Here is a 26,891-nt window from a genome sequence, read left to right on the forward strand (position 1 = left end):
TTCCTAACAAATTTTTTTCCCCAAAAAATTGTGCTGATGTAAAGTAGACAAGTGGGACATTTTATTTATTAACCGTTTTGTGCCACATAACTCTCTGGTTTAACTGAATAAAAATTTAAACTTTGAAATTGCCAAATTTCTGATTTTTTCACAAATAAGCGCAAAAATTATCGACCAAAATTTACCACCAACATGAAACCCAGTATGTCACGAAAAAAACAAATCTCAGAATCGCTAGGATCCGTTGAAGCGTTCCTGAGTTATTACCTCATAAAGGAACTCTGGTCAGAATTGCAAAAAATGGCCAGGTCATTAAGGTCAAAATAGGCTGGTCATGAAGGGGTTAGGAATCCTAGGACAGGCAAAGAATATTTCATTAGGGTATGTGCACACGCCAGAATTTCTTGCAGAAGTTTCCTGAAGAAAACTGGACATTTTCTGCAAGAAATCTGCATGCATTTTTAGTTTTTACCGCGTTTTTTTCTGCGTTTTTTTCCAGAGCTTTCCCAATGCATTATATAGCGGAAAAAACGTGAAAAACACGCAAAGTTAATGAATATGCTGCGTTTTTTACCTCGATGCGTTTTTTTCATGGAAAAAAACGCATCATGTGCACAAAAATTGCAGAATGCATTCTAAATGATAAGATGCATATGTATGCGTTTTTTATGCGTTTTTATAGCGAAAAAAACGCAACGTGTGCACACAGCCTTAAACACTGATATATTATGCAATCTAAATAAGTCATCTGTCCTTACTTGCCCATGCGGCTTGGCCTACACGGGTGAGACCATACACAGATCAGAAAACCTAAGCGTACCATGCAAATAAACATCATGAAGTTGCCTGTGGTCAGACATTGTGTGGCGAATGCACATAGTATCGGTCCAACAGAAGTAATGTAATAGCTCATGTACCAGTTCTTAGAAGGTCACTGAAACAGAAAAACAACAGATGTGGATATATGGGCTAGGGAGATTCATGCCACATGGCATGAATAGCTATACCAGCTTTTTTTTTTTTTACTTAGGTGCTTAACCCTATGTGCTCGGCGGGGGGTCTACCAATACAGCTTTGCTTCTCTTCCTATTAACAAAAAAATGTTTTTCAATTTAACGGCTTTTCTATGTACTTTCAGCTACATCATTCTGAGTCCTTTAGTTGGCTCTCGGACTCAATATTCATAAAATGCCAAAACACAAAATTTTCCATACTATGACATATTTGGTCAGGATTTATTAATTTTTTCCCTTTTGTTTTTAAAACATTTTATTATTTTGTTTGATATCACTATTAGCTTTGCTGAGCTTTATTTAAGCAAGTGGTTGCCATCTACATCACTGAGCACTACATTAATTCCCCAGGCTTACAGTGGGGTATAGGTTTTTCCTTAGGCCTTTGCCGTGATGGGGATGTATGACATGCATGGCACATTTGATGGATCTGCCTTTGGGGCCAGTGCAACATATTTGGTTGTTTAGTGCACCTTACCTGATGGGCGATGACATGAACTTGCCTTTCCCTGCTTTAACCCCTTTCTGACATTCGACGTACTATCCCGTTCATGTGGGCTTGGCCGTATGACAATGACAGGATAGTACGTCGAGGCCGTTCGGCCGCACACACGGGTCATGGACCGCTCCCAGCATTTTAACCCCTGGTACACTGCGATCAAACAAGATCTCAGCGTTCCGGTGGCATAGAGAAGCATCGCGCAGAGAGGGGGCTCTGTTGATTTAAGGGCATGAAAATTCAAAGTTGGAAAATTGCTAAATATTCGTCAAAAGTCATATCATATAAATTTTACCACTACCATGAAGTACAATAAGTTATGAGAAAACAGTGTCAGAATCACTGGGATCCATGAAAGAGTTCCAGAGTTATAACCTCATAAAGGGACAGTGGTCAGAACTGTAAAAATTGGCCCGGCCATTAACATGCAAACCACCCTTGGGGGTTAAGGAGTTACCAGATGATGTTGGCACACCATATCATCCAAGTTTTTTTGTCACACTTGTACTCATGGATTATTGGCGTGGACATCACCACTGTTAAGTTATGATTGTGATAACCAACAAAGATGTCCAATATCAGGCAACCACTTTTAAAACTTTTTTTTTCTTGTTCTTATTACTCTGGCAAAGCTTTTTACTCTGATCTTATATTTTTTTTTTTTTTTTTTTTTTTTTCTGCTACGTCAGAGCCATTATTGGGAGCAGTAGTACTACTATATGCATTTTATCCAGTTCATTAAGGGAGTTCACGCTTTTGATGACCAGCTTTTTACCCATTATGTTCTAGTCCCGATTGTACAGTTAAAGGGAAGGTACCGTGTTTGTAGATCATTAATCAATGTAATGTAGCGTAACGTGCTGTTATAACCAAGTTTTGAATGCATTTGAAACATAATTTGTGTGTTATAGGAGTTTATAGAAGGCACTGGGGGCTGACATCTTGCTTTCACAGCAGCAGCACAAGACTATCAGTGTCATAATACGGCACCCCATGGTCATAGGAGATAACAGATGGACTCCGACCCAATCTATTCTAATAGAACTGTCACTGCTGTGAACTGGGCATACCTCTGTGGGCTGCACAATTCACAGTAGTGGGAGTGTTCTGCTGTCATTTTTATGGAGCCCTCGGGATCTACTAACTAAGCAGTACTGCTTTCAGCAGAACAGATCCTAGATAGAGGGAGGACAGAAGTAAAATGCAGGAGAAAAGCAAGGCAGAACAGCAGAGACATTAAAAAGGAACAGTGTACCATTTGCATTATTGGAGCAGGACTGTCAGCTGCTCTGCAGGAGTTGTGACTCATCCCTTCATAAGATAAGAAGGAGATGCAGGTCTGCAGTGAATGGCCAGACATTGTGGAGGGGGGTGAGAGAACCATGTCATCTGGGTGAGAGAGATTGATGGGAGCGAGAGAGACAGTAACTGCTGGTGATAGCAGATCACAGGGCAGTCTCCCACAAAGTGGCACTGCCCTGTGATGCTACTCTTCATTCTGCCCCAGGGATACTAGACCACCCAAAAGGAGAGGGAAATGGTGATGTCCGCAGTTACTGCCCCAATTTTGCTGCTAACAGTAAAGCTCGTAAGTCTTACTAAGGGTATGTGCACACGTAGAATGGATGTCTATGGATTTTTCCGCACCTGTTTTTGTAAATCCGCAGGTAAACCACACTGCGGATTTAATGCGGAATTACCGCGGTTTTTATGCAGATTGCACCTGCGGTTTTACACCTGCGGATTCCTATTGTGGAGCAGGTGTAAACCGCAGCGGAATCCGCACAAAGAATTGACATGCTGCAGAATGTAAACCGCTGCGTTTCCGTGTGGCTTTTTCTGCAGCATGTGCACTGCGGATTTTGTTTTCCATAGGTTTACATGGTACTGTAAACTCATGGAAAACAGCTTCAGATCCGCAGCGTCAAAACCGCTGCAGATCCGCAGCAAAATCCACACTGTGTGCACATACCCTAAAGCTGCTTGAGGTCTAAATTGAGGTCTAAAACTGAAAATGCTCCCCCCTAGTAGTAAACATATACATTTTTAAGAAAATATATAATATTTTATATAGAAATGTTTGCAAACAGTGCATTAATACATTTTTTTTTGTGTAATTAAGCTTAAAATAGTAAACTACAAGAAAATTTGGTGGTACCGTCCCTTTAAGGGCATAAATTAAGTATATGTAAATAATGCTGTAACTATATTCTGTACTTTACAAATATGTTTTCGGTTTATGGCTTGATAGAGACGCACCTGTTTTATAAAAAGTCAAAACATCGCTGTCTACCTGTATTATGTGATGTATTAATAAAGAGGAAGATACTCCGAGCTACATGAACACAGTTGTCGCTCTTTTCACTTTTGCATCTTATGGGGGATTGAGATCATCCTCTTTTAGCAAACTTGCAACCACTACCTAGACATTTCTTTGTGGGGTGGTGCAGCTCTATATTGCCATATTGTATCTGTTCCCATGTTTTTTTTATACTTTTGGGTATGCACAAAAGGAGCAGTTGCTGACACTTTTGTACATCTGCAAAAAAGAAGTGCACACCTCCGGAACAAAAGCCATATGGACACAATGCCGCAGTGGAAACGGGATGGAGGTATCACTCAATGCGCTGCTGATGAAGGCTCAATGACGGAATATACTTAGAGGAATTTAATTTGCAGGTTTTGAGAGTCAATGCGTTTTGAGGTCACGCAGGACCTCTTCTTCATCTGGACAAAAACCTAGGCAGAGGTGAGTATTTGATTTTTTTTATGTGGGGCCCATTATACTGTATGGAGCACTATATGGGGCGAATTATGCTGTATGGAGCACTAGGTGGGGCCCTTAAATGGAACCTGTCACCCCCCGGGCGGTTTTAAGTGAAAGAGCCACCTTCTGCAGCACTAAGGCTGCATTCTGTGAAGGTGGCTCTTCTTCTTTTGCTCCCTACTAAGGCTGCAATATTACGTTTTATAATTTTCACGACATACCTTTTTTTCTGTCCGGGGGGCACGTTTTTTCCCCGGACTCAACCGCCTCCCAGCCAGTCAGTCAGTTTCTCAGTGCGCCGCCTCCTCTATTTGTATGCACGTACCCGGCGCCTGCGCTGTGCTCTCATTTATCATGCGCCGTGCGCGCTGCCCTGCAAGTCCCATCAGGTGATCTGATCTGGTCATCCCGCTCCGCAGTGTGTTTTTATGTTTTCACATTGCGGGGCTGGGAATCTCACACATGCGCAGTTAGTATATGCGGCTGTCCCCATCTCCTACGCCTCTTTCCTCCAGCGTGATACGACTCGTCTGCAGCTTGTGAAAACTCTGACGCTTAAGTGCAGACGAGTCGTATCATGCTGGAGGAAAGAGGCGTAGGAGATGGGGACAGCCGCAGATACTAGCTACACATGCGCGAGATTTCCAGCCTCGCAGTGTGAATACATCAGAACACACTGCGGGGCAGGATAACCAGATCACCTGATGGGACTTGCAGGGCAGTGCGCACGGCGCATGACAGAAATATGAGAGCACAGCGCAGGCGCCGGGTATGTGCAATCAAATAGAGGAAGCACTGAGGGACTGACTGATGCTGAGAGACAGTTGAGTTAGGGGGAAAAGACGTGCCCCCCGGACAGAAGAAAGGTATGGCGTGAAAATGATAAAACTTAATATTGCAGCATTATTAGGGAGCAAAAGAAGAAGAGCCACCTTCACAGAATGCAGCCTTAGTGCTGCAGGAGGTGGCTCTTTTACTTAAAATCGGCCCGGGGGGGGGGGGGATGACTGGTTCCCTTTAACATTGTATGGACCAGCATTATTGGATTGGGGCCATTATACTGTTTGTGATGCCATTATACTTTATAGAGCACTATGCAAGGCCATTATATTGTATTGAGCACTTTTTTGTGGCCGTTATACTGTATGGAACACTATACGGGGCGAATTATACTGTATGGAGCACTAGGTGGGGCCATTATAATGTATAGAAGGAATGCAGGGCCCCGGCTATACTGCATGGAGGACTATGTGGGGTTCATTATACTGTACGCAGCGTTTTTCGTGGCCATTATACTCTATGGAGGGCTGTAGTGGGATTTAAGTTGGAGAATTATACTGTGATGGGGTCACCATTCTTTGTAGGAGGGATTGAGGGAGGGAAGGTACAGAAGGTTCATCTTATATTGCGTGTGGAGGGTATTGTGGAGGATTTCACTGCTGGGAGCACTTTTGGTTTCATCATAACTTATCTGCATTATTCAACGTTTTTCTCCTTTGTTATTGCATATTTAAATTAAGCTATTGGGCCATATGCTTTTTACTACACTTACATAACATTATTCCAATATTTTAGTTTCAAATTTTATTTAAAGTGAACTTAGTTTGTGGGAAACCCTTTTAAGTTTGTTAAGTTCAGTTATATTTTATGATAAGGGGAAAACTTCCTTAAAATAAATACCATGGTTGGCCCGCAACTGCCTCCAAGCTTTTAATTTTGGCCCCGAAACATTTTCTGTTTTTGCTCCCCTTCTTCCCAGAGCCATAACTTTTATATTTTTCTGTCAATATGGCCATGTGAGGGCTGTTTTTTTGCAGGATGAGTTGTACTTTTGAACGACACCATTGATTTTACCGCATAATGTACTGGAAAACGGGAAAAAAATTCCAAGTGAAGTGAAATTGCAAAAAAAATTGCAATTTCACAAATGTTTTTTAGTTGATTTTTTTAACCATGTTCACCAAATGCTAAAACTGACCTGCCATTATGGCTCTCCAGGTTATTACAAGTTCGTTGATACCAAACATACATAGGTTCTTTTTTATCTAAGTGGTGAAAAAAATTTCCAAAGTTTGCAAATAAAAAAAAAACAAAAACAAAAAAAACAATTGTGTAATTTTCTGAGACCCATAGCGCGTCAGTTTTTCAGGATCTGGGGATAGGTGAACGTTTATTTTTTGCGTGTAAAGCTGTTTTTTTTGCTACCATTTTGGCTTAGATATGATCTTTTAATTGCTTTTTAATGTAATGTGGTGACCCAAAAAACGTAATTCTGGCGTTTTGATTTTTACTCTCATTATGCCATTTACAGATCAGATTAATTCTTATGCATTGATAGATCGGGCGATACTGAACGTGGCGATAACAAATATGGGTATTTTTTTGTTTTATTTTGAATGGGGCGAATGGGGGGTGATTTAACCTTTTATATATTTTTTAAAACATTTGTTTTTTTTACTTTTCTCTTGCTTCAATAGTCTCCATGGGAGACTAGAAACTGCGATAATCCGATTGCTTGTGCTACACAGAGCAGAGCATAGCGATCCGGCAATGACAACCACAGGGGTCTCCTGCAAACCCCAGGTTGTCATGTCAATCCATCAGCGACAGGCGGTCATGTGTCACTGGTGCCGATGAACAGTGTTGATGATGCGCTTCCAGTGCGTGTATGTTAAATGCCGCTGTCAGATTTTGACAGTGGAATTTAATATGTTAAAAGCCGCAGGTGGATCGTGGTTCCACCTGTGGCTGTTAAGGGCACGTGTCAGCTGATCAGATCAGCTGTCATGTGCCGGAAAAGGTGCATGCTGAACGTCAGACAACAGCTCCTGGAAGAAGCTCACGCGAAACGCGCGTTGGAGCTGCGCACAACTGGTCTCTATTAAGGACACTACGGGTAAGAGCAGGCTTCTGGTATGGTGATAATTTGCTGTGACTTTTTTAGTCATAGGAGGAGTTACAGATTACTTTGTACAGGCTGGCGTCTGTATGTGTTTTGGGACTTGTGGGAGTGTTGATGTGCACTGGCACTTTAAAATTTTCTCCCACATCACTTTCCTCTTTTGAAATTGTTACCACAGTTTGCTCCCCCATCCTTTATAATGTAGGTGGACCAGTGTGATACACCTAAAAAAATCCAAAAAAGGTTAAACCGCACCCTATGTCCATACAGCTTCCATACGCATGTTGGCGCAAGTCAAAGCCAGGGGGTCAACCCGGCTACAAAGCCAAATCCCAAAACAGAAGAAAGAAAGCGCCACAACGGCCAGTGATGAAAGTCTTACATATTTAATCTGCCTCCTGCGGCGACGTTTCGGTACAATGACCTTTATCAAGCGAGGCAGTGTGATACACCTGTCATGGTCACTTTTTTACTTTGTCTTTAAATATATTGTTACCGTGTTTATTTTTATGTAAATTAATTAAATTCTTGTGTTATTTTTATCTTTGGATTTTTGCACTCTTTATTCTTTGGTTACATGCTCAACGCCAGAGTCTGCACCAAAGGGGGGGGGATCTGACATACTAGTATGTCAAATGTAAGGAAAGGGTTAATATTGGCCCTCTGAGTATTTGATTTTGACATCCCAGAAACCTTTTGTTTTACTGTACCAACTTTGTCCTTACCTGAGTCCATGGCACATGGGAAGTGATAGCAGCAGGCACAACCCTTATTGAAGCAGCCTAGGGTAGCTCCAGGTTCCTGGCAGTGAGCACAGATCTAGACGGGAAAAATTCAAGTATGATCAGTTAACCATAAAATAATTTCCCCAAATACAAACAAAAAAACAGAATATACAGATATGTGTCTGCTGCATTTTTATTTTAACAAAGTCAACAGTGTACAAAGCATCGAGTGCCCCATAATTAGTCCCAACAAACTGATGTAATTAATGAAAACTGGTCCAAGCCACAAACTCTACTAAACACTAATTAAACATATTTAAGATATGTAAAGGGAATGTGCTGCTAGATTTTTGCCACCTAATGTGAGGGCAGCATGATATAGGACACAGACCCTGATTCCAGCGATGTGTCCCTTAAGGGGCTGCCCGTGTAGTTTTGATTAAAAAACATCACTGGTTTATCAGAAGATTACTAACTACAGCACTAGTAAACCTGCTGCCATGTAGTCCTCCATTTTCATGAGCTCTGTATAACTCTGCCCCCACCACTGATTGGCAGCTTTCTGTGTACACTATGCATATTTAGAAAACTGCCAGTGGTGTGCGCAGTGTTATACAGAGCTCAGCATTCAGAGAACTGCTAAATATCCAGAAAATAAAAGTGATTCCACCAGAAAAGTGTTCTTGTGACTTCTGCTTGCCGCCAGGCACAGCTGCGGGTGGCGCTAGTGATAGACTTGTCAGAATCAGAAGCTCTGGAAGGTGTGCTCTGTCCAGCCACTAAGGTTAGAGTGGCTGGATCTGTAGTGCTATCCAGTCTGGCAGTATTGGTGTGTGTGCTTTCCAGTTGAAGTCATCAACTACCTGCTCAAGGAAATTGGAAAGCACCCCACCCTACTATGGCTTCCAGGTTGCTGCCGGACTATAGCTTTGTGTTCCTCTGGCTAAGGGCTAAATCCTAATTAAAAATCAGATTGCACTTGGACCAATGTTATTATATCATTGTGTGTTCATCTGCGTTTTATTTTCGAGCTTGTATTGGATCACGATCGGACTGGAAAAAAACTCGCAGCATGCTGTGATTCTAATCGGAAATCGGATCGCATCCCACTATAGAAATCAATGGGTACGAAAAAAAAATAAAATTGCACAGCATTTGGACCATGCGAGTGCAGTCCCGATTTTTACACACCAATCTCCTTTGAAAAGCCGGCAATTAATCTGCCACGTACAATAATATTACAGCGTGACAGGTTAGAATACAATAGATATATACACATAGAATTACATAGATATATAGATGTCAGTGACACACACACACACACATATAATAATAATAATAAATATAAATATATATATATATATATATATATATATATATATATATATATATATATATATATATATATATATATCATAGATAGAATAAAAATCGGCAATTCAGCAGCCAAGCACTGTAGAATCACAACAGGATAGAAAAGATGTATTACATGCAGTAAATACATACCGTATATACTCGAGTATAAGCCGAGATTTTCAGCCCACTTTTTTGGGCTGAAAGTAACCCTCTTGGCTTATACTCGAGTCATACCCAGGGGTCGGCAGGGGAGGGGGGAGCGGAGCTGTGTAATCATACTCACCTGCTCCTGGCGCAGTCCCTGGTTCCCTGGCAGCTTCTTCCTGTAGTGAGCAGTCACATGGTACCGCTCATTACAGTAATGAATATGGACCCGACTCCACTCCCACAGGGGTGGAGCCGCATATTCATTACTGTAATGACCGGAACCATGTGACTGCTCACTACAGGAATAAGCTGCCGGCGCTGGGGAACAGACGTGCAGGGACCGCGCCAGGAGCAGGTGAGTATAACGCAGTGCGGATATTCATCTGCTCCCCGTTCCACCGTGGGCGCCGCTGCGTCTTCTGCATCCTCTGCACTGACGCTCCTGTCAGAGGGCGAGATGACGCAATTAGTGTGTGCACCTCTGCCTGAGCGTCAGTGCGGAGGATGGGGAAGACACAGCGGCGGTCAGCGGTGGAACGGGAAAGGTGAGTATAGCAAGTGCCGGGGGCCTGAGAGGTGAGTATGTAATTTTTTATTTTTTTAATCGCAGCAACAGCATATGGGGCAAATGTCTGTATGGAGCATCTTATGGGGCCATGTGCAGCATTATATGGGACAAATATCTGTATGGAGCATCTTATTGGGCCATGTGCAGCATTATATGGGGCAATTATCTGTATGGAGCATCTTATGGGGCAAATATCTGTATGGAGCATCTTATGGGGCAAATATCTGTATGGAGCATCTTATGGGGCCATGTGCAGCATTACATGGGGCAATTATCTGTATGGAGCATCTTATGGGGCAAATATCTGTATGGAGCATCTTATTGGGCCATGTGCAGCATTATATGGGGCAATTATCTGTATGGAGCATCTTATGGGGCAAATATCTGTATGGAGCATCTTATGGGGCAAATATCTGTATGGAGCATCTTATGGGGCCATGTGCAGCATTACATGGGGCAATTATCTGTATGGAGCATCTTATGGGGCAAATATCTGTATGGAACATCTTATGGGGCCATGTGCAGCATTATATGGGGCAAATATCTGTATGGAGCATCTTATGGGGCCATGTGCAGCATTATATGGGGCAAATATCTGTATGGAGCATCTTATGGGGCCATGTGCAGCATTATATGAGGCAAATATCTGTATGGGGCCATGTGCAGCATTATATGGGGCAATTATCTGTATGGAGCATCTTATGGGGCCATGAGCAGCATTATATGGGGCAAATATCTGTATGGGGCCATGTGCAGCATTATATGGGGCAAATATCTGTATGGAGCATCTTATGGGGCCATGAGCAGCATTATATGGGGCAAATATCTGTATGGGGCCATGTGCAGCATTATATGGGGCAAATATCTCTATGGAGCATCTTATGGGGCCATAATCCATATTTGTGGAGCATTATACAGGGCAACTGTGTCTATGGAGCATTTTATGGGGTCATAATCAGCATTTGTGCAGCATTGTATGGGGCATATTTTAATATGGAGCCCATCATAAACTGTATGGAGCATTATATGGGGCGTATTTTGTATGGAGCATCTTATGGGGCCATCCTGAACTGTATAGAGCATTATATGGGGCTCCTGATTCAATATGGATATTCAAAAACTTTGAGATCCTTGGAGACCCCCGGAGCCAAAATGGCCACAGGGTCCTTCCGGGTCCTGCAGAGAAGGTGGCTTATGAGTGCTTGTTGAGAGCAGGTGCTGACATGACTCCTTCCCTGCCTGTCAGATCCTGATCTGATACTCTGCAGTGCAGATGCATTGCAGAGTATCACTGTATAGTGATGTCCCAGGATGGGACAATGTAAAAAAAGTTAAAAAAAAGACCTGCTCTATAAAACTGTCCCACTAGTTAACCCCTTTAGACAACACTATAAAAAAAGGCAAAAAACAATGCTTTGTCATGCTGCTGAACAAAAAGTGCACTAAAACACGATAAAAAAGATGGATGTAAATAAAAATGGTACTCCAGAAAACATCGAGCCATAGAGCTCCATCAGCAGAAAATAAATTTTTTTTTATAGCTCTCAGAATAAAGCGATGCAAAAATAATTTTTTCTACAAAATAGTTCTTAGTGTAAAAGAGACAAAATATAAAAAAAAACTATATAAACGAGGTATCGCTGTAATCGTGCTGACGCAAACAATAAAACTGCCATATCAATTTTACCACACGGTGAACGGTATAAAAAAAAAAAAAAAAAAAGCTATTCCTGAATTGCTGGTTTTTGGTCATTCTGTCTCCCAAAAGTTAGACTAGAAAGCGATAAAAAAAATGTCCCTTAAAATGGTACCAATAAAAATGTCAGCTAGTCCCTCAAAAAATAAGCCATCACATGACTATGTGGGCAAAAATATGGAAAAATTATAGCTCTCAAAATATGGTGATGCAAAAACTAGTTTTCGCAACAAAAAGCGTCTTTCAGTGTGTGACAGCGGCCAAACATTAAAACCCAAAATAAATCTGTTATCGCTGTAATCGCACTGACCCGAACAATAAAGTCGCCTAATCACTTATATCGCACGAGGAATGGCGTAAAACATAAATAAAACCAATTCTTCACATGCTGTTGACTTTTTCATTCAGCCTCCCATAGATCGCAGTAAGGCTTGGCGCACATTTATCCTGCGCTCTACGCTGAGAGCTTACACCAGCGTTTCCATGTAAATCTCTGAAATACGTGATTCAGACAGAACACCCGGTAGTAGATTCCCTATAATAAGGCAGATGGATGCACTGTGGATGCCGTCTGACCTGTGATGCGACAGTGTCCATCTTTTTAGGATTGCATAAAAGTGCCGTCGGCCACTTTTATGCAATCCTGCACTTTGTGCACTTCTGAAAAGGACACCACTGAACAGAGGCCAGACAGAGTCTAGAGTAACTCTGCTGCCTCATTATAGTGAATGGATCCATCGGGAGTTTCATCTGTCATGTCGCTCGGAGATTTAGATGTTAACAGCGATGTAAGTGCTCAGCGTAGAGCACAGGATAAATGTGATCTCAAACGTTATGTAAAATGTTACCAATAAAAGCTTCAACTCAATCCGCAAAAAAAGCAAGTCCCCACTCAGTTCTGTCATCTGATAACGGAAATATAAGGGCTTTCAAGTTACTGGTAGCTAAATCGCTCCTCGCTCCCTAAAAGAAATTCAGCAAATTCTCTGCTCCAAAATCCAATTGACCTCCCTACTTTCTGGGCCCCAGTGTGCCTAAACCACATTTAGCGCTCACGTTTGGCATTTCTGTAGTGATGAGAGCCCACCTAATTTACAGGTGTGTGTCTCCAGAAGAATGAGCTGGGTATAATGAACTGGTCACTACAATGTCAGTTTGTAATTTTCACTCAGCAACATCCACTGCTGCTTGTTTCTGCAAAAAACACCCATGGAGTCAAAATTGTCACTACACCTTTAGATAAATTCCCAAAGGCGTACAATTTCCAAAATGGAGTCACTTGAGGGGGGATTCTGCTTTTCTTTTTTAGGGGGTCTTTATATGGAATCCGCAAACTATTCTAGGAAAATCTGCATTCCAGGAGGCAAGTAGTGCTCTGTCCCTCCCGAGTCTCTCCGCATGGCTAAGCAGTACTGTACAGCCACATACTGGGGTATTTCTACATTCAGCAGAAATTGTGGGACACATTTTGGTGCTATTTTTACCCATTTCCCAGTATGAAAATGTAAAACTTGGGACTAAAACACAATCTTGGTGGTAAAAATGTAAATTATTTTTTCTTCACTGCTCAATGGTATAAAAGTCTGTGACACACCTGTGGTGTCAATATAATCACTGCACCCCTAGATGAACTCATTGGGAAATTGAATTGGTAAAATTGGGTCACTTATGGGGGGCTTCTGCTGTTCTGGCACCTCAGGGGCTCTGCTAATGTAACATGGCACCCTCAAGCAAGTGCAGCAAAATCTGCACTGTAATATGGCGCTACTTCCCTTCTAAGCTTTGCACTGTGCCTCAAAAGTAGTTTTGGACCACACATGGGGTATCAGTGAACTCAGGAGAAATTGCACAACAAACTTTGTGGTCCAATTTCTCCTGTTGCCCTTGTGAAAATTTGTAGTTAAAAAAGATTTTTGTTGTAAAAATATGATTTATTTTCACAGCTTAATGTTATAAACTTCTGTGAAGCACCTGTGAGTTCAAGGTGCTCAGCACACATCTAGGTAAGTTCCCAAAGGGGTCTAGTTTCCAAAATGGTTGTCACTTGTTGGGGGTTTTCACTGTTTAGGCACATCAGGGGCTTTCCAAACACAACATGGCCACGACTAATTATTCCAACAAATTTTACATTCAAAAAGTCAAATGGCGCTCCTCCTCTTCCAAGCTCTGCCATGTGCCCAAATAGTAGATTTCCCCCACATATGGGGTATCGTATCGGCATGCTCAGGAGCAATTGCACAACAAATTGTATGGTCAACTTTTTTGAGATATCCTTGAAAAAGTAAAAAAATTAGGTCTAAAGGAAAATTTTTGTGAAAGAAAAGTAAATGTTTATTTTTTTCCTTCCACATTCCAAAAATTTTTGTGAAGCACCCGAAGGGTCAATAAACTTCTTGAATGTGGCTTTTGTTTCAATAGATTTTTATTTATTTTTCCGAAAAAAATCATTTTTTTTTTTTTTATTTTTTTTTAACAATAACAAGCTGTGCATATGGCATATCACTTCTATCTTTTAAGTACCATATATCTTCTCTCAATATTTTACTATACTTAAGACATATTTATTGTAATGATAGAGATAGGCAGGGGAAGGACAAGGAGGGGATGATAAAAGGGTAAAGGAATGGGTTTATCCAAATCTAGGATAAACACAGGAGTAAAGGCTGTATAGTCCATTTTCTCAAAAAAAAAAAACAAACAACAAAATAATGTATCTGTTTAAACAGTTATAATCATACTATTACCTATTAATTATACCAACTTTATATCCACCAATAATACACAATACATTTACTTCTAATTATGTCTCTAGTTCTACATGTAATAAAACATTCTTGTATTCCAAGCCTACATTTCTTTTGCAATTGTTAATTCTCCCATTGCAAAGGAGGGATCCTTGCCAGCCATCTGAGGACGTCTCATACTGATTTTTTTTTCCTTTTTCCCTTTCCTTCTTTCCTGTGAGATTAGAGGGGACTAGGTGAATGGTGTTTTGAATTCTTTATTCCAGGGGGCCCAATTTTTTTAGTATTTGGGAAATCTATTGTGCCTTACGGCATTGTAAAATTCTTACACATTATGTGTAGCTATGCATTCTAAGATGTCCTCTATTTTTGGAAGATCTTGCCTTTTCCAATGGGGATGCAATTAAATGATTTGTTACTAGTGATGAGCGAATATACTCGTTATTCGAGATTTCCCGAGCACGCTCGGGTGACCTCCGAGTATTTTTTAGTGCTCGGAGATTTCGTTTTCATCGCCACAGCTGAATGATTTACATCTCTTAGCCAGCTTGATTACATGTGGGGATTCCCTAGCAACCAGGCAACCCCCAAATGTACTTATGCTGGCTAACAGATGTAAATCATTCAGCTGCGGCGCTGAAAACAAAATCTCCGAGCACTAAAAAATACTCGGAGGTCACACGAGCACGCTCGGGAAATCTCGAATAACGAGTATATTCGCTCATCACTATTTGTTACCATTATTATACGTGAGACTACAGTATATAGTTATTTTCTTTTGGTATATCATTTATCCCTATTGCTAGAATTGTTAATTGTGGAGAGTCTTATATTATTGTGGGTAATCTGTTGTATCAGATGTTCCACTTTTTTCCATGTTTCTTTAATTGAGGTATATTCCCAAAAGATATGCTCGATGTCTCCTTTTTTCCCCGCATTCCCTCCAGGACAATGGTGACTGCGCTGGGAGGATTTTATCAAGTCTAACTGGTCTAGTCTAACTGGTAAAGTACCATCTTGTGATCAGCTTATATTAAGTTTCATGCAGCGTAGCGCATGTATTGGATTTATATACTGTTTTAATAGATTTTCCCCATAGTTCTGAATCCTGAGTAAAGATCAAATCTTTCCCCCAGTTTGTCATGTTAGTTATCTTTTTAAGATCAATTTCACTATTAAAAAGTTTATACTACTACGTTTTCCATTTTATTTCATTCTTAGGTTCCTCGATCAAAGTGATTATTGGTTTAGATATTTGTAGTTGTTGGTTCTGTTTTTTTCTTTATGTATCTTTTAATGTCCAATTATTTTACTTACTCTATATCATCTACTTTGTATTGTTCTTGTAGTATATAGAAAGATAATAGTTCTTTAGTTCCTTCTTGATATATGTCATCTAAGTGATTGACACCTTCCCCCCCCCCCCCCCCCCCCATTCCTCTGTTACATATGGTAATTCCGATTCCAGAATCCACATTGGAATATTTTTTATTTTATCCTGGATAGGATGGTCTATTGGTTTTTATTTAGTAGCTTCCATGATTTAATTGAAGCTTGTAGGGTTGGAAATTGTGGCAATTGAAGAGATGAATCTAACATATGGGCTAAAATTAGAGATTTTAATGATTTGTTAATGTTTAATACATTTTCAAGTAATAACCATCCTGTGTTATCATTACTGTTGATCCATTTTTGACTTTGCTCAAGTTGGTTAGGTAGTAGTTCATGATATTTGGTACACTCAAGCCTCCATTTTTTTTGTTTTTGCAGTGTGGCGTTAGCAACCCTTAGTCTTTTACCACTCCAAATAAATCCAGAAACTTGGGTTTGTACAATGGTGTTCAAAAGTCCTGCATAGGCGTGAAGAAAACTATATGTTTCATACTTCTGAATCTCTACAGTGAAACTGGTGGAACATATATGTTTTTGTAATCCCTCATTGTATGCCATACACATTTTTGAATGTCCCAAGTGTATAAATTGTTATGGTATGCGCATTTTTGATAATTTTTTTACACCATAACCATACCTACACCAGTACAGTGTGTAGAATGGTGAACAGGTTTCTAAGTTCATTAACTTCCAATGCAAGTTCACACAGACTTAAATTTTACTTTTTAAGATTTATTATTTTTTATTTAATTCAGAGTGCTGAAAAAGCCCTTTTGAGTGCATCTTTAGCTTCTAATACTTTATTGGCCAGCCTTTGCTCTTGAGCACCAGCTTGCATCTCTGTGGCATTGAGTGAACAAGCTTCTGCAGATGTTCACGAGTGATGATGTGGTTCCAGGCCTGTATCAGAGCCTCAATCAACTCACTCTTGGTCCTTGGCTGTTTTCTAGATATCTCTAATGATACCTTGTGCCACAAATTTTCAATTGGATTGAGGTCCGGGGACTGAGCTGGCCAGTCAATAGTAGCCACCTTGTTCTTCCAACACCATTGGCTGCCATACAGCCCCAGACCATTACTTTCATCGGATGTTTCACAGAGAAGCTCAAACACTCTGGCTTGTACTCTTCATGTGGGAACCTTCTCACATAACACTTGCCATCATTTCCTAAAATGCAAAAAGTGCTTTCATCACTAAATAGCACTTTTTCCCACTCCTCCTTCCTCCATTTTAAATATTTCAATTCCCAGTTTTTGCCTTTGTCTTTGTATGGCTGTCATCAATGGCTTCTTTCGGGCTTTGCACCCACTCAATCCTGCTTCCAAACATCTCTTCCTAACAGTTGATGTTGCTACCTCAATATTGCACTTTTCTTGCCATTCTCGCAGAAGCTGAGGAGAGGTGAGCTTTCGATTGGCAAGGGATGTTATCATCAGTACTCTATCCTCCCTTTTAGTTGACTTTCTGGGCCGACCAGATCTGGGCCTGTCCTGGGTAATTCCAAGCTGCTTATGTTTCTGCAAAATTCTTACGACTGTACTCTGATTACAGCCGACCTTCCTTGCGATCTGGGGGCCAGTATAACCCTCTTCATGTAGCACCACAACTCGCACACGATCCTCCGTTGACAAAAATCTGAAGGCTCCCATCATAAAACTCTACAGTATGATTCACTAGATAGACCAACAGATAAAACAAACAAACAAAGCAGCAGCTGTGATGCAATGTGATTGGCTGCCATATCCAGGTTATGATTGGTTACAAGAACCTCATCTGTGATTGGCTAATTTTGGATCTGAAGCTGTACAATATTTAGTTGTGCTTTCAATTCCCATATTGTTGCAATAATTTCAGGCAAAACTGCTTCAAAAGCTAAAAATATTACAGGGAGAGAATGCAAAATTGTATTCTGAACAAAACCATATATAATATGTCGTATTAGCATCGAAGATATTAGACCGAAAACGTTTAAAACTTGAAAAATCAATTTATGCTATGCCTATGCAGGACTTTTGAACACCACTGTAACTTCTGTAGCCCGTTTTGATAAACCTCAAGGGGGATTGTTCTAAATACGTAAAGTATTTTAGGGAGACAAAACATTTTATGTCAATATTTTTCCCAACCAAGATGTGTCTTGTTTGGCAAACTTTTGATATCAATCTTTATGTTGTTCTAAATTAAGGCTAGATTTGTATCTATTAAGTCTTTTGTTTTCCTAGTTATTTGAATTCACAAATATGGTATAGCGTCTTTTCCCCATACATACTTCAATTCTTTCTTAATACTCTCCTTTTCTTCCTCATCCAAACATAAGTCCAAAACTTGTGATTTGTTCTTGGAAGATTCATCTATTATTTTGGTTCTCTCTCTAAGGCCTCTTTCACACTTCAGTCTACTGGCGTTAGTCAAAATCCCCGTCAAAAATAGTTAAAAATGGAAACAAAGGATCCAGTTTTTCAACGGATTTGTATAGCGGATCCGTAGAAAAACTGGATCTGTTGCATCCGTTTTTTCATATCTCCAAATGGGAGGCTCCCAAACATGACTGGCTACTGGAAACTAATGGAAATCTATATATTGAGTGTTTTAACACCCCATCTTTGAGAGGTTGTAGAGCAAGTAGCAGAAATGGAAGGAGTTCTAGCAAATGTTGTGACCATCTATGCATCTATCCATCAGGCAGGTTGCTGGCAGGCTTCTTGCTTGTATAGACAAAGGAAGAAAGGATTCGTTCCAGCTCCAAAATATAAAATTCCAATTCTTTATTGATCCATATTAAAAATACAGGCTGAATAACTCTTCATGGCACGGTAGGAAACTTGCTTGTATGCTTCATGCTGGCACATTGAGGAATGAAGCCACATGGCAGGTTTATATAGATTTGAGGCTGTCTGGTCAATTGGCTACTAAATACAGATTTAGAGCATGCTCAGTGTAAAAAAACGGAATCCGTCGCTGGATTTAGTCATTTGACGGACAGCGAAGGATCCTGCGCCCATAGGCTTCCATTCTAGCCAACGACGGATGCCGCTGGATCCGCCGCTGCATCCGTCGCTGTCAGACTTTTCCACACAGACAAAAAAACGTTACTTTGTCCGTCCTCTCCAGATGACGGATTAACAAATTCCGACGGATCCAGAGCACGACAGACGAAACGTGAGGCCATCCGTCGTAATCCATCGCTAATACAAGTCTATGAGAAAAAGACGGATCCAGCGGGCAAATTCCCTGGATCCGTTTTTTTTTCACAAAATGACAGATTTTGACTGAAACAAAAAGACTGAAGTGTGAAAGAGGCCTAAGTGATTCTAAGGGATTAGTTATGGTGAGCATTACATCGTCTGCAAATAGACTTATTTTATAGCTACTGACTTTTGTTGGAATACCTTTAATTAGAAGATTTATTCTAATTTTTCTGTGAATGGTTCCATTACTATTGCAATTAATATGGGGGAGACATGGAAATCTTGCCTCCTTCTATTGACGATATTAAAGATTTCCGAAGCATAGTGGTTTGTTATTACTTTAGCCGAGGGATATTTATACAGTGACATTATTCCATTCATGATGGGACTACTAAAGCCAAATTTTTCAAGGGTGGAAGTAAGAAATCCCCAATGAATCCTATCAAAAGCCTTCTCTGCATCCAGGGGGAGAAGCAGAGAAGGCATTTGCTCAACCTCTACTAGGTTAATGAGGTTGATAAGCCTTCTGGTAGCATCAGAGGCCTGTCGACCATATACAAATCCTACTTGGTCCTGGTATATAATTTTGGGTAATATTTTTTTTAGTCTATTGGCAATAGCTTTTGAGTATACTTTGATGTCCGAATTTAGTAGGGATATCGGCCGGTAATTTTTTACTAATGTTTGGTCACATTTGTTTTTTGGTATGACAATTATACTTGCTTCTACCATTTGTTTTGAAATGTTTCCTTCAATTAAAAAGGTGTTGAATACTCTAGTTACGTGGGGGGTTAATTTGTGTATGCTATTCATTACTGAACCCATCTGGGCCTGGGGCCTTATTGTTTTTTAGTTTACTTATAATTTCTTGTATTTCACGTACTGTAAATGGTTTGTATAGATTATCTAACTGTTCGCAATCTAATTTTGGTAACTGAAGGTTCTTAAAAAAGCGATTTATGTTTTTTTCTGTTGGTTGCATTGTTTGTCATTTTTTAGATTATATAATGCCTCATAGTATTCTGCAAATGCTTTAAATATATCTTTTGGGCGTTCTTGTTTTTCACCTTTATCATTTTTAATTAGTGCAATTCTTGATTTGGCTTTTTGCTCTTTGAGCCTCCTTGTCATGAGTTTTGTTGGTTCACTATTAGTAAAATATCGATTAATTTTCATATTCCTGACGTATTTATTGTATTCGTCTGATAAATGGGCTTTAAGTTCTATTCTCAACCCTATGATTTTTTTTGTGAAGGTCTGGTGAAGGTGTAGTAAGTTCTTGCTGGGCTTTTAATGCATTTTTTATTTATTTGTTTTGTAATTTCCACAATTTTTTCCCTTTTTTTTTATTCTCTGATATCTCTATGAGATCCGAGTATCCCTCTCATAAGGGCTGTATGGGCTCTCCAGAAGTGGTGATATATTATTTGATGGATTTTCTTTAACCTCTTTCTGCCGTCGGACAGAATAGTACGTCCCTTGGCAGAACCCCCGCTTTGATGTGGGCTCCGGAGGTGAGCCCGCATCAAAGCCGGGACATGTCAGCTGTTTTGAACAGCAGACATTTGCCCACAATAGGCGCGGGTAGCATCGCGATGCGCCCGCACCTATTAACTAGTTAAATGCCGTAGCCAAACTGACAGCAGCATTTAACAAGCGCTTCCAGCCATCCACAACCACAATATATTCCTTGTTGGTATATAAGACAAAAAGGTGTTGACACTTTATTGACTCCAGGTGGTGCCAATAGATTTAAAAAAAAAAGCTAAATGGCAAACAACCTCTGGGTGCACAGTTCTGGCATTATCCAGGGAAAAAGAATAAATGGTCAGTGAAGAAAATCTAAAGGATATTTGTTGGCTCCTGGATCCTTATAAATCTTCACCACAGGTTGAGCTTGAGACCCCAAATGTATATAAATCATAAAGATTGGGCTTTATAATTCATCCTCTTGGAGGGCGACTTCTTCTGTCAGTTGAAGGTCGGTAATTCTTTCCAATCCTTTTTAAGTATCTCTTTTGCATCTTCTGGTCTGTAAGTAGGGATGATTTTCCCGATGAAGAATGAGGATTTTTGGTGGGAAAGCCCCACCTGTAGCAGAAGAGATCTGCTACAGATCTCTTCTCGTCTCAAAGGACGTAACATCACCAAATGCTCTTCTTCCTGCCAGTGTTTTAGAAAAGTCTGAGAATGTCTTAATCTTTTCAAAAGGAACTGGCAGGTTGTCATTTTCCTTTATGTATTCTGTGATCTTTTCTTTTGTCTGAAAAAAGTGAAAACACATTATTACGTCCCTTGGTAACTCTGGGGAGATGTTTTTAGGTCTTAGCAATCTGTGAATTCTATCCACCTTTGTGTCTACTTCTTTAATGTCTGGAATGGTTTTCTTTATTAAATCCTGAATGAAAGGTTGGAGTTTGGATTGTCTGATACTCTCCGGAATACCTCTCATCTTCAGGTTATTTCTTCTGTTTTGGTCCTCCAGATCTGCCATCTTGGCTTTTAGTTTTTTAATTTCATCGTTCAATTCTTTCTGGTCCTTATTAGTTGATTCTATGGCTTTTCCATGTTATTTATCTTTCTATCGTACACTTCCAGTTTTGTATTAATATTTTCTATTGCATTTTGGATAACAAATTGCTTTTCTATGCTTATTTGAATTGACTTGCCAAATGCTTTAAGGGCTTCAGTTATATACTCTTCTATTGATAAATTCTTCTCCATTAGTCTAATAATCTCCCATGGGTCTCCTTGATTTTTTTCTGATGTGCGGTGGTATGCTGATGATTTTACATTAGGTGAGTCACCAAAAACCCTTCTTGTTCTCTGTTTGGACTATTTGAGGGAGCTGAGTATTCAAAATCATCTTCATCTTGGTCAAAAACCTCCTCTGCTGCACTGCTTGATTCCAGTGTTACTCCTTTAACACTGTTTTTGAAGGGTTGTGTTCGGTGTCGAGTTCTCGCAGCTGCACAGGGGGAATCTCGAGCCATGTCTGCTGTGGTCTCCCATTCTCCTCCAGCCGCAGTGGAACCTGCTCAGCGGAGATGTCGGTCCCAGCGTCTGGCTCAGCCTGATACTGTGCAAATGATTACTGTTGCCTTTCCAGGCTCTACTCTTGTAGCCAGCACTGGTCAGCGGCGAGCAGGCTTTTCTGGGACTAACTCCTGCTTTTCACGCACTGAGCACACCCAGGGAAGGCCATGAGGCCATGGCGGTGTCACGAGCGGGATCTAAGTCCCGGACCGCTCATGCACTTAAGGTCTGTCATGTTTGCTGGCAGTCAGGACACCTTGCCTCCAGGTGTTCTCAGCGGTTGGGAAAACGTCAGCGTCTAGTGGTAGTCGGAGGTATACTAGACACGATGATGTTTCCCTCCATATTGTCCTTCAAGGGGACAATTACCATAGGCCCATCCACTCTTATGGTAGAGCTTTGCGTGGACTCCGGGGCGGAGGGCAATTTTATGTCATCTGCTTTCGCCCAACGACACGCAATACCCCTGGTGATGCTTGCCAAACCTGTGACCGTTTGAGTGGTAAATGGGTCGACACTGCCCTCACAGATTACACAACAAACTATTCCATTCTCTCTTTCCATGTCTCCATCTCACCAGATTATTTCCCTACTAGTCATTCCCGAGGGAATTGATGAGGTCATGTTGGGTATACCACGGCTACGATACCACGCTCCTCATATACAGTTATATGAAAAAGTTTGGGCACCCCTATTAATCTTAAGCTTAATGTTTTATAAAAATTGTTTTCTTTGCAACAGCTATTTCAGTTTCATATATCTAATAACTGTTGGACACAGTAATGTTTCTGCCTTGAAATGAGGTTTATTGTACCAACAGAAAATGTGCATTCTGAATTCAAACAAAATTTGACAGGTGCATAAGTATGGGCACCTCACCAAAAAAGTGACATTAATATTTAGTAGATCCTCCTTTTGCAAAAATAACAGCCTCTAGTCGCTTCCTGTAGCTTTTAATGAGTTCCTGGATCCTGGATGAAGGTATTTTTGACCATTCCTCTTTACAAAACAATTCCAGTTCAGTTAAGTTTGATGGTCACCGAGCATGGACAGCCCTCTTCAAATGATCCCACAGATGTTCAATGATATTCAGGTCTGGGGACTGGGATGCCCATTCCAGAACAGTGTAATTGTTCCTCTGCATGAATGCCTGAGTAGATTTGTAGCGGTGTTTTGGATCATTGTCTTGCTGAAAGATCCATCCCCTGCGTAACTTCAATTTTGTCACTGATTCATAAACATTATTGTCAAGAATGTGCTGATACTAAGAGGAATCCATGCGTCCCTCATCTTTAACAAGATTCCTGGTGCCGGCATTGGCCACACAGCCCCAAAGCATGATGGAACCTCCACCAAATTTTACTGTGGGTAGCAAGTGTTTTTCTTGGAATGCTGTGTTTTTTTGCCGCCATGCATAATGCCTTTTTTGTATGACCAAACAACTCAATCTTGGTTTCATCAGTTCACAGGACCTTCTTCCAAAAAGAAATTGGCTTCTCCAAATGTGCTTTTGCATATCTCAGCCGACTGTTTGTGGCGTGCTTGCACAAACGGCTTCTTTCGCATCACTCTCCCATACAGCTTCTCCTTGTGCAAAGTGCGTTGTATAGTTGACCGATGCACAGTGACACCATCTGCAGCAAGTTGATGCTGCAGCTCTCTGGAGGTGGTCTGAGGATTGTCCTTGACTGATCTCACCATTCTTCTTCTCTGCCTTTCTGATGTTTTTCTTGGCCTGCCACTTCTGGCCTTAACAAGAACTGTACCTGTGTTCTTCCATTTCCTTACTATGTTCCTCACAGTGGAAATTGACAGGTTAAATCTCTGAGACAGCTTTTTGTATCCTTCCCCTGGACAACTATGTTGAATAATCTTGTTTTCAGATCATTTGACAGTTGTATTGAGGACCCCATGATGCCACTCTTCAGAGGAGATTCAAAGAGGAGAAATACTTGCAAGTGGCCAACAGGAGAACAACTTGCAAGTGGCCACTTTAAGTAGCTTTTCTCATGATTGCATACACCTGGCTATGAAGGTCAAAGCTCAATGGGGTTACAAAACCAAAAAAAGTGCTTTTGTCAGTAAAAAGTAGGTAGGAGTATTTAAAACAAGAACATGATAAGGGTGCCCATACTTAAGCACCTGTCAAATTTTGTTTGAATGCAGATTGCACATTTTCTGTTAGTACCATAAACCTCATTTCAAGGCAGAAACATTACTGTGTCCAACAGTTATTAGATATATGAAACTGAAATAGCTGTTGCAAAGAAAACAATTTTTATAAAACATTAAGCTTCAGATTAATAGGGGTGCCCAAACTTTTTCATATAACTGTAGAGTGGTCCTCAGGGAGAATTCTGGGATGGAGTAAATCCTGTGAAGGTAGATGTCAGAGGGAGTGCGTTCAGGTTGCTACAACTGAGGTACCTGCAAATCTTTCCTCTCTCCCCAAGCACTAATGGTCCTCTGCGGACGTGTTCTCCAAAAACGCTGCGGAGACACTTCCGCCTCACCGCCCCTATGACTGTCCTATTGACCTCTTGCCTGGTGCAGAGCCTCCCCGGGGTCAAGTCTATCCGTTATCTCTTCCAGAGACGGAGGCAATGTCCCAGTACATCCGAGAAAATCTGGCAAGAGGATTCATTAGGAAGTCAGTGTCACCTGCAGGGGCTGGGTTCTTCTTCATGCAGAAGAGTGGAGAACTACGTCCATGCATAGACTACAGGGGTCTTAACGCCATCACCGTTAAGAATAAGTACCCACTACCCCTGATATCTGAGCTCTTTGATAGGCTACGGTGAGCAAGGGTATTTACTAAATTAGATCTGCGGGGTGCTTACAACCTGATTCGCATCCGTGAAGGGGACGAATGGAAGACGGCTTTTAACACCAGGAATGGGCACTATGAATATCTGGTGATGCCCTTTGGGCTCTGTAATGCCCCAGCCGTTTTCCAAGACTTTGTGAACGACATCTTCTGGGATATGCTCTCCACCTCGGTCGTAGTCTATCTGGATGATATTCTCATCTACTCTCCAGATATTGACTCCCACCGGAGAGATGCTTGCAAAGTCTTCGATCTCTTACGGGCAAACTCCCTCTATGCCAAGTTGGAGAAGTGTGTGTTTGAGCAGGAGTCCTTGCCTTTCCTTGGCTATATCATCTCTGCCCAGGGATTGGCTATGGATCCTGCCAAGCTACAGGCTGTGATGGACTGGCAGGAACCTCATTCTCTTAAAGCGGTGCAGCGCTTTATGGGGTTCATTAATTACCGTATATACTCGAGTATAAGCCGAGATTTTCAGCCCAAATTTTTGGGCTGAAAGTGCCCCTCTTGGCTTATACTCGAGTCACGGTCGGCAGCAGGGTCGGCGGGTGAGGGGGAGAGGGCGCTGAGGCATACTTACCTGCTTCCGGGGCTCCCGGCGCTCCCCCTGCAGTCCCACGGTCTCCGGGTGCCGCAGCTCTTCCCCTGTTCAGCGGTCACATGGGACCGCTCATTAGAGAAATTAATATGGACTCCACTCCCATAGGGGCGGAGCCACCTATTCATTTCTCTAATCAGCGGTAACGGTGACCGCTGACAGAGGAAGAGGCTGCGGCACCGAAGACCAGCTGCCCGGGGGAAGGAGCGGGACGCCGGGAGCAGGTAAGTATGTCATATTCACCTGTCCGCGTTCCACACGCCGGGCGCCGCTCTGTCTTCCCGGCGTCTCTCCGCACTGACTGTTCAGGTCAGAGGGTGCGATGACGCATATAGTGTGCGTGCCGCCCTCTGCCTGATCAGTCAGTGCGGAGAGACGCCGGGACGCTGAGGAGCTGCAAGCAAGAGAGGTGAGTATGTCTTATTATTTTTATTGCAGCAGCAGCACAGCTTTCTATGGCACAGCTTTCTATGGCACATCTATGGGGCAATAATGAACGGTGCAGAGCACTATATGGCACAGCTATGGGGCAATAATGAACGGTGCAGAGCACTATATGGCACAGCTATGGGGCAATAATGAACGGTGCAGAGCACTATATGGCACAGCTATGGGGCAATTATGAACGGTGCAGAGCACTATATGGCACAGCTATGGGGCAATAATGAACGGTGCAGAGCACTATATGGCACAGCTATGGGGCAATAATGGTGCAGAGCACTATATGGCACAGCTATGGGGCAATTATGAACGGTGCAGAGCACTATATGGCACAGCTAAGGGGCAATTATGAACGATGCAGAGCACTATATGGCACAGCTATGGGACAATTATGAACGGTGCAGAGCACTATATGGCAAAGCTATGGGGCAATTATGAACGGTGCAGAGCACTATATGGCACAGCTATGGGGCAATTATGAACGGTGCAAAGCACTATATGGCACAGCTATGGGGCAATTATGAACGGTGCAGAGCACTATATGGCACAGCTATGGGGCAATTATGAACGGTGCAGAGCACTATATGGCACAGCTATGGGGCAATTATGAACGGTGCAGAGCACTATATGGCACAGCTATGGGGCAATAATGAACGGTGCAGAGCACTATATGGCACAGCTTTCCATGGTACAGCTATGGGGCAATAATGAATGGTGCAGAGCACTATATGGCACAGCTTTCCATGGTACAGCTATGGGGCCATAATGAACGGTATGGAGCATCTATTTTTGAAATTCACCGGTAGCTGCTGCATTTTCCACCCTAGGCTTATACTCGAATCAATAAGTTTTCCCAGTTTTTTGTGGCAAAATTAGGGGGGGTCGGCTTATACTCGGGTCGGCTTATACTCGAGTATATACGGTACTGTCGCCAGTTCATTCCTCACTTCTCAACTTTGGTAGCTCCCTTGGTTGCCCTCACCAAGAAGGT

General features: G+C 41.6%; 1 protein-coding gene across 4 annotated transcripts in view; it reads right to left on the reverse strand.

The window, feature by feature from the left end:
- Positions 1–26,891, reverse strand: part of TCF20 (transcription factor 20) — a 477,459-nt gene that overhangs the window by 45,155 nt on the left and 405,413 nt on the right. For all 4 annotated transcript variants that reach the window (XM_077278242.1, XM_077278243.1, XM_077278241.1 and 1 more), the window contains one exon: positions 7,907–8,000. In XM_077278242.1, coding sequence (XP_077134357.1) covers positions 7,907–8,000 — 94 coding nt within the window. The remainder of the gene's footprint in view (positions 1–7,906; positions 8,001–26,891) is intronic.

Source organism: Ranitomeya variabilis, chromosome 8, assembly GCF_051348905.1.
Source record: "Ranitomeya variabilis isolate aRanVar5 chromosome 8, aRanVar5.hap1, whole genome shotgun sequence".
In the NCBI taxonomy this organism is placed as follows: Eukaryota; Metazoa; Chordata; class Amphibia; order Anura; family Dendrobatidae; genus Ranitomeya; species Ranitomeya variabilis.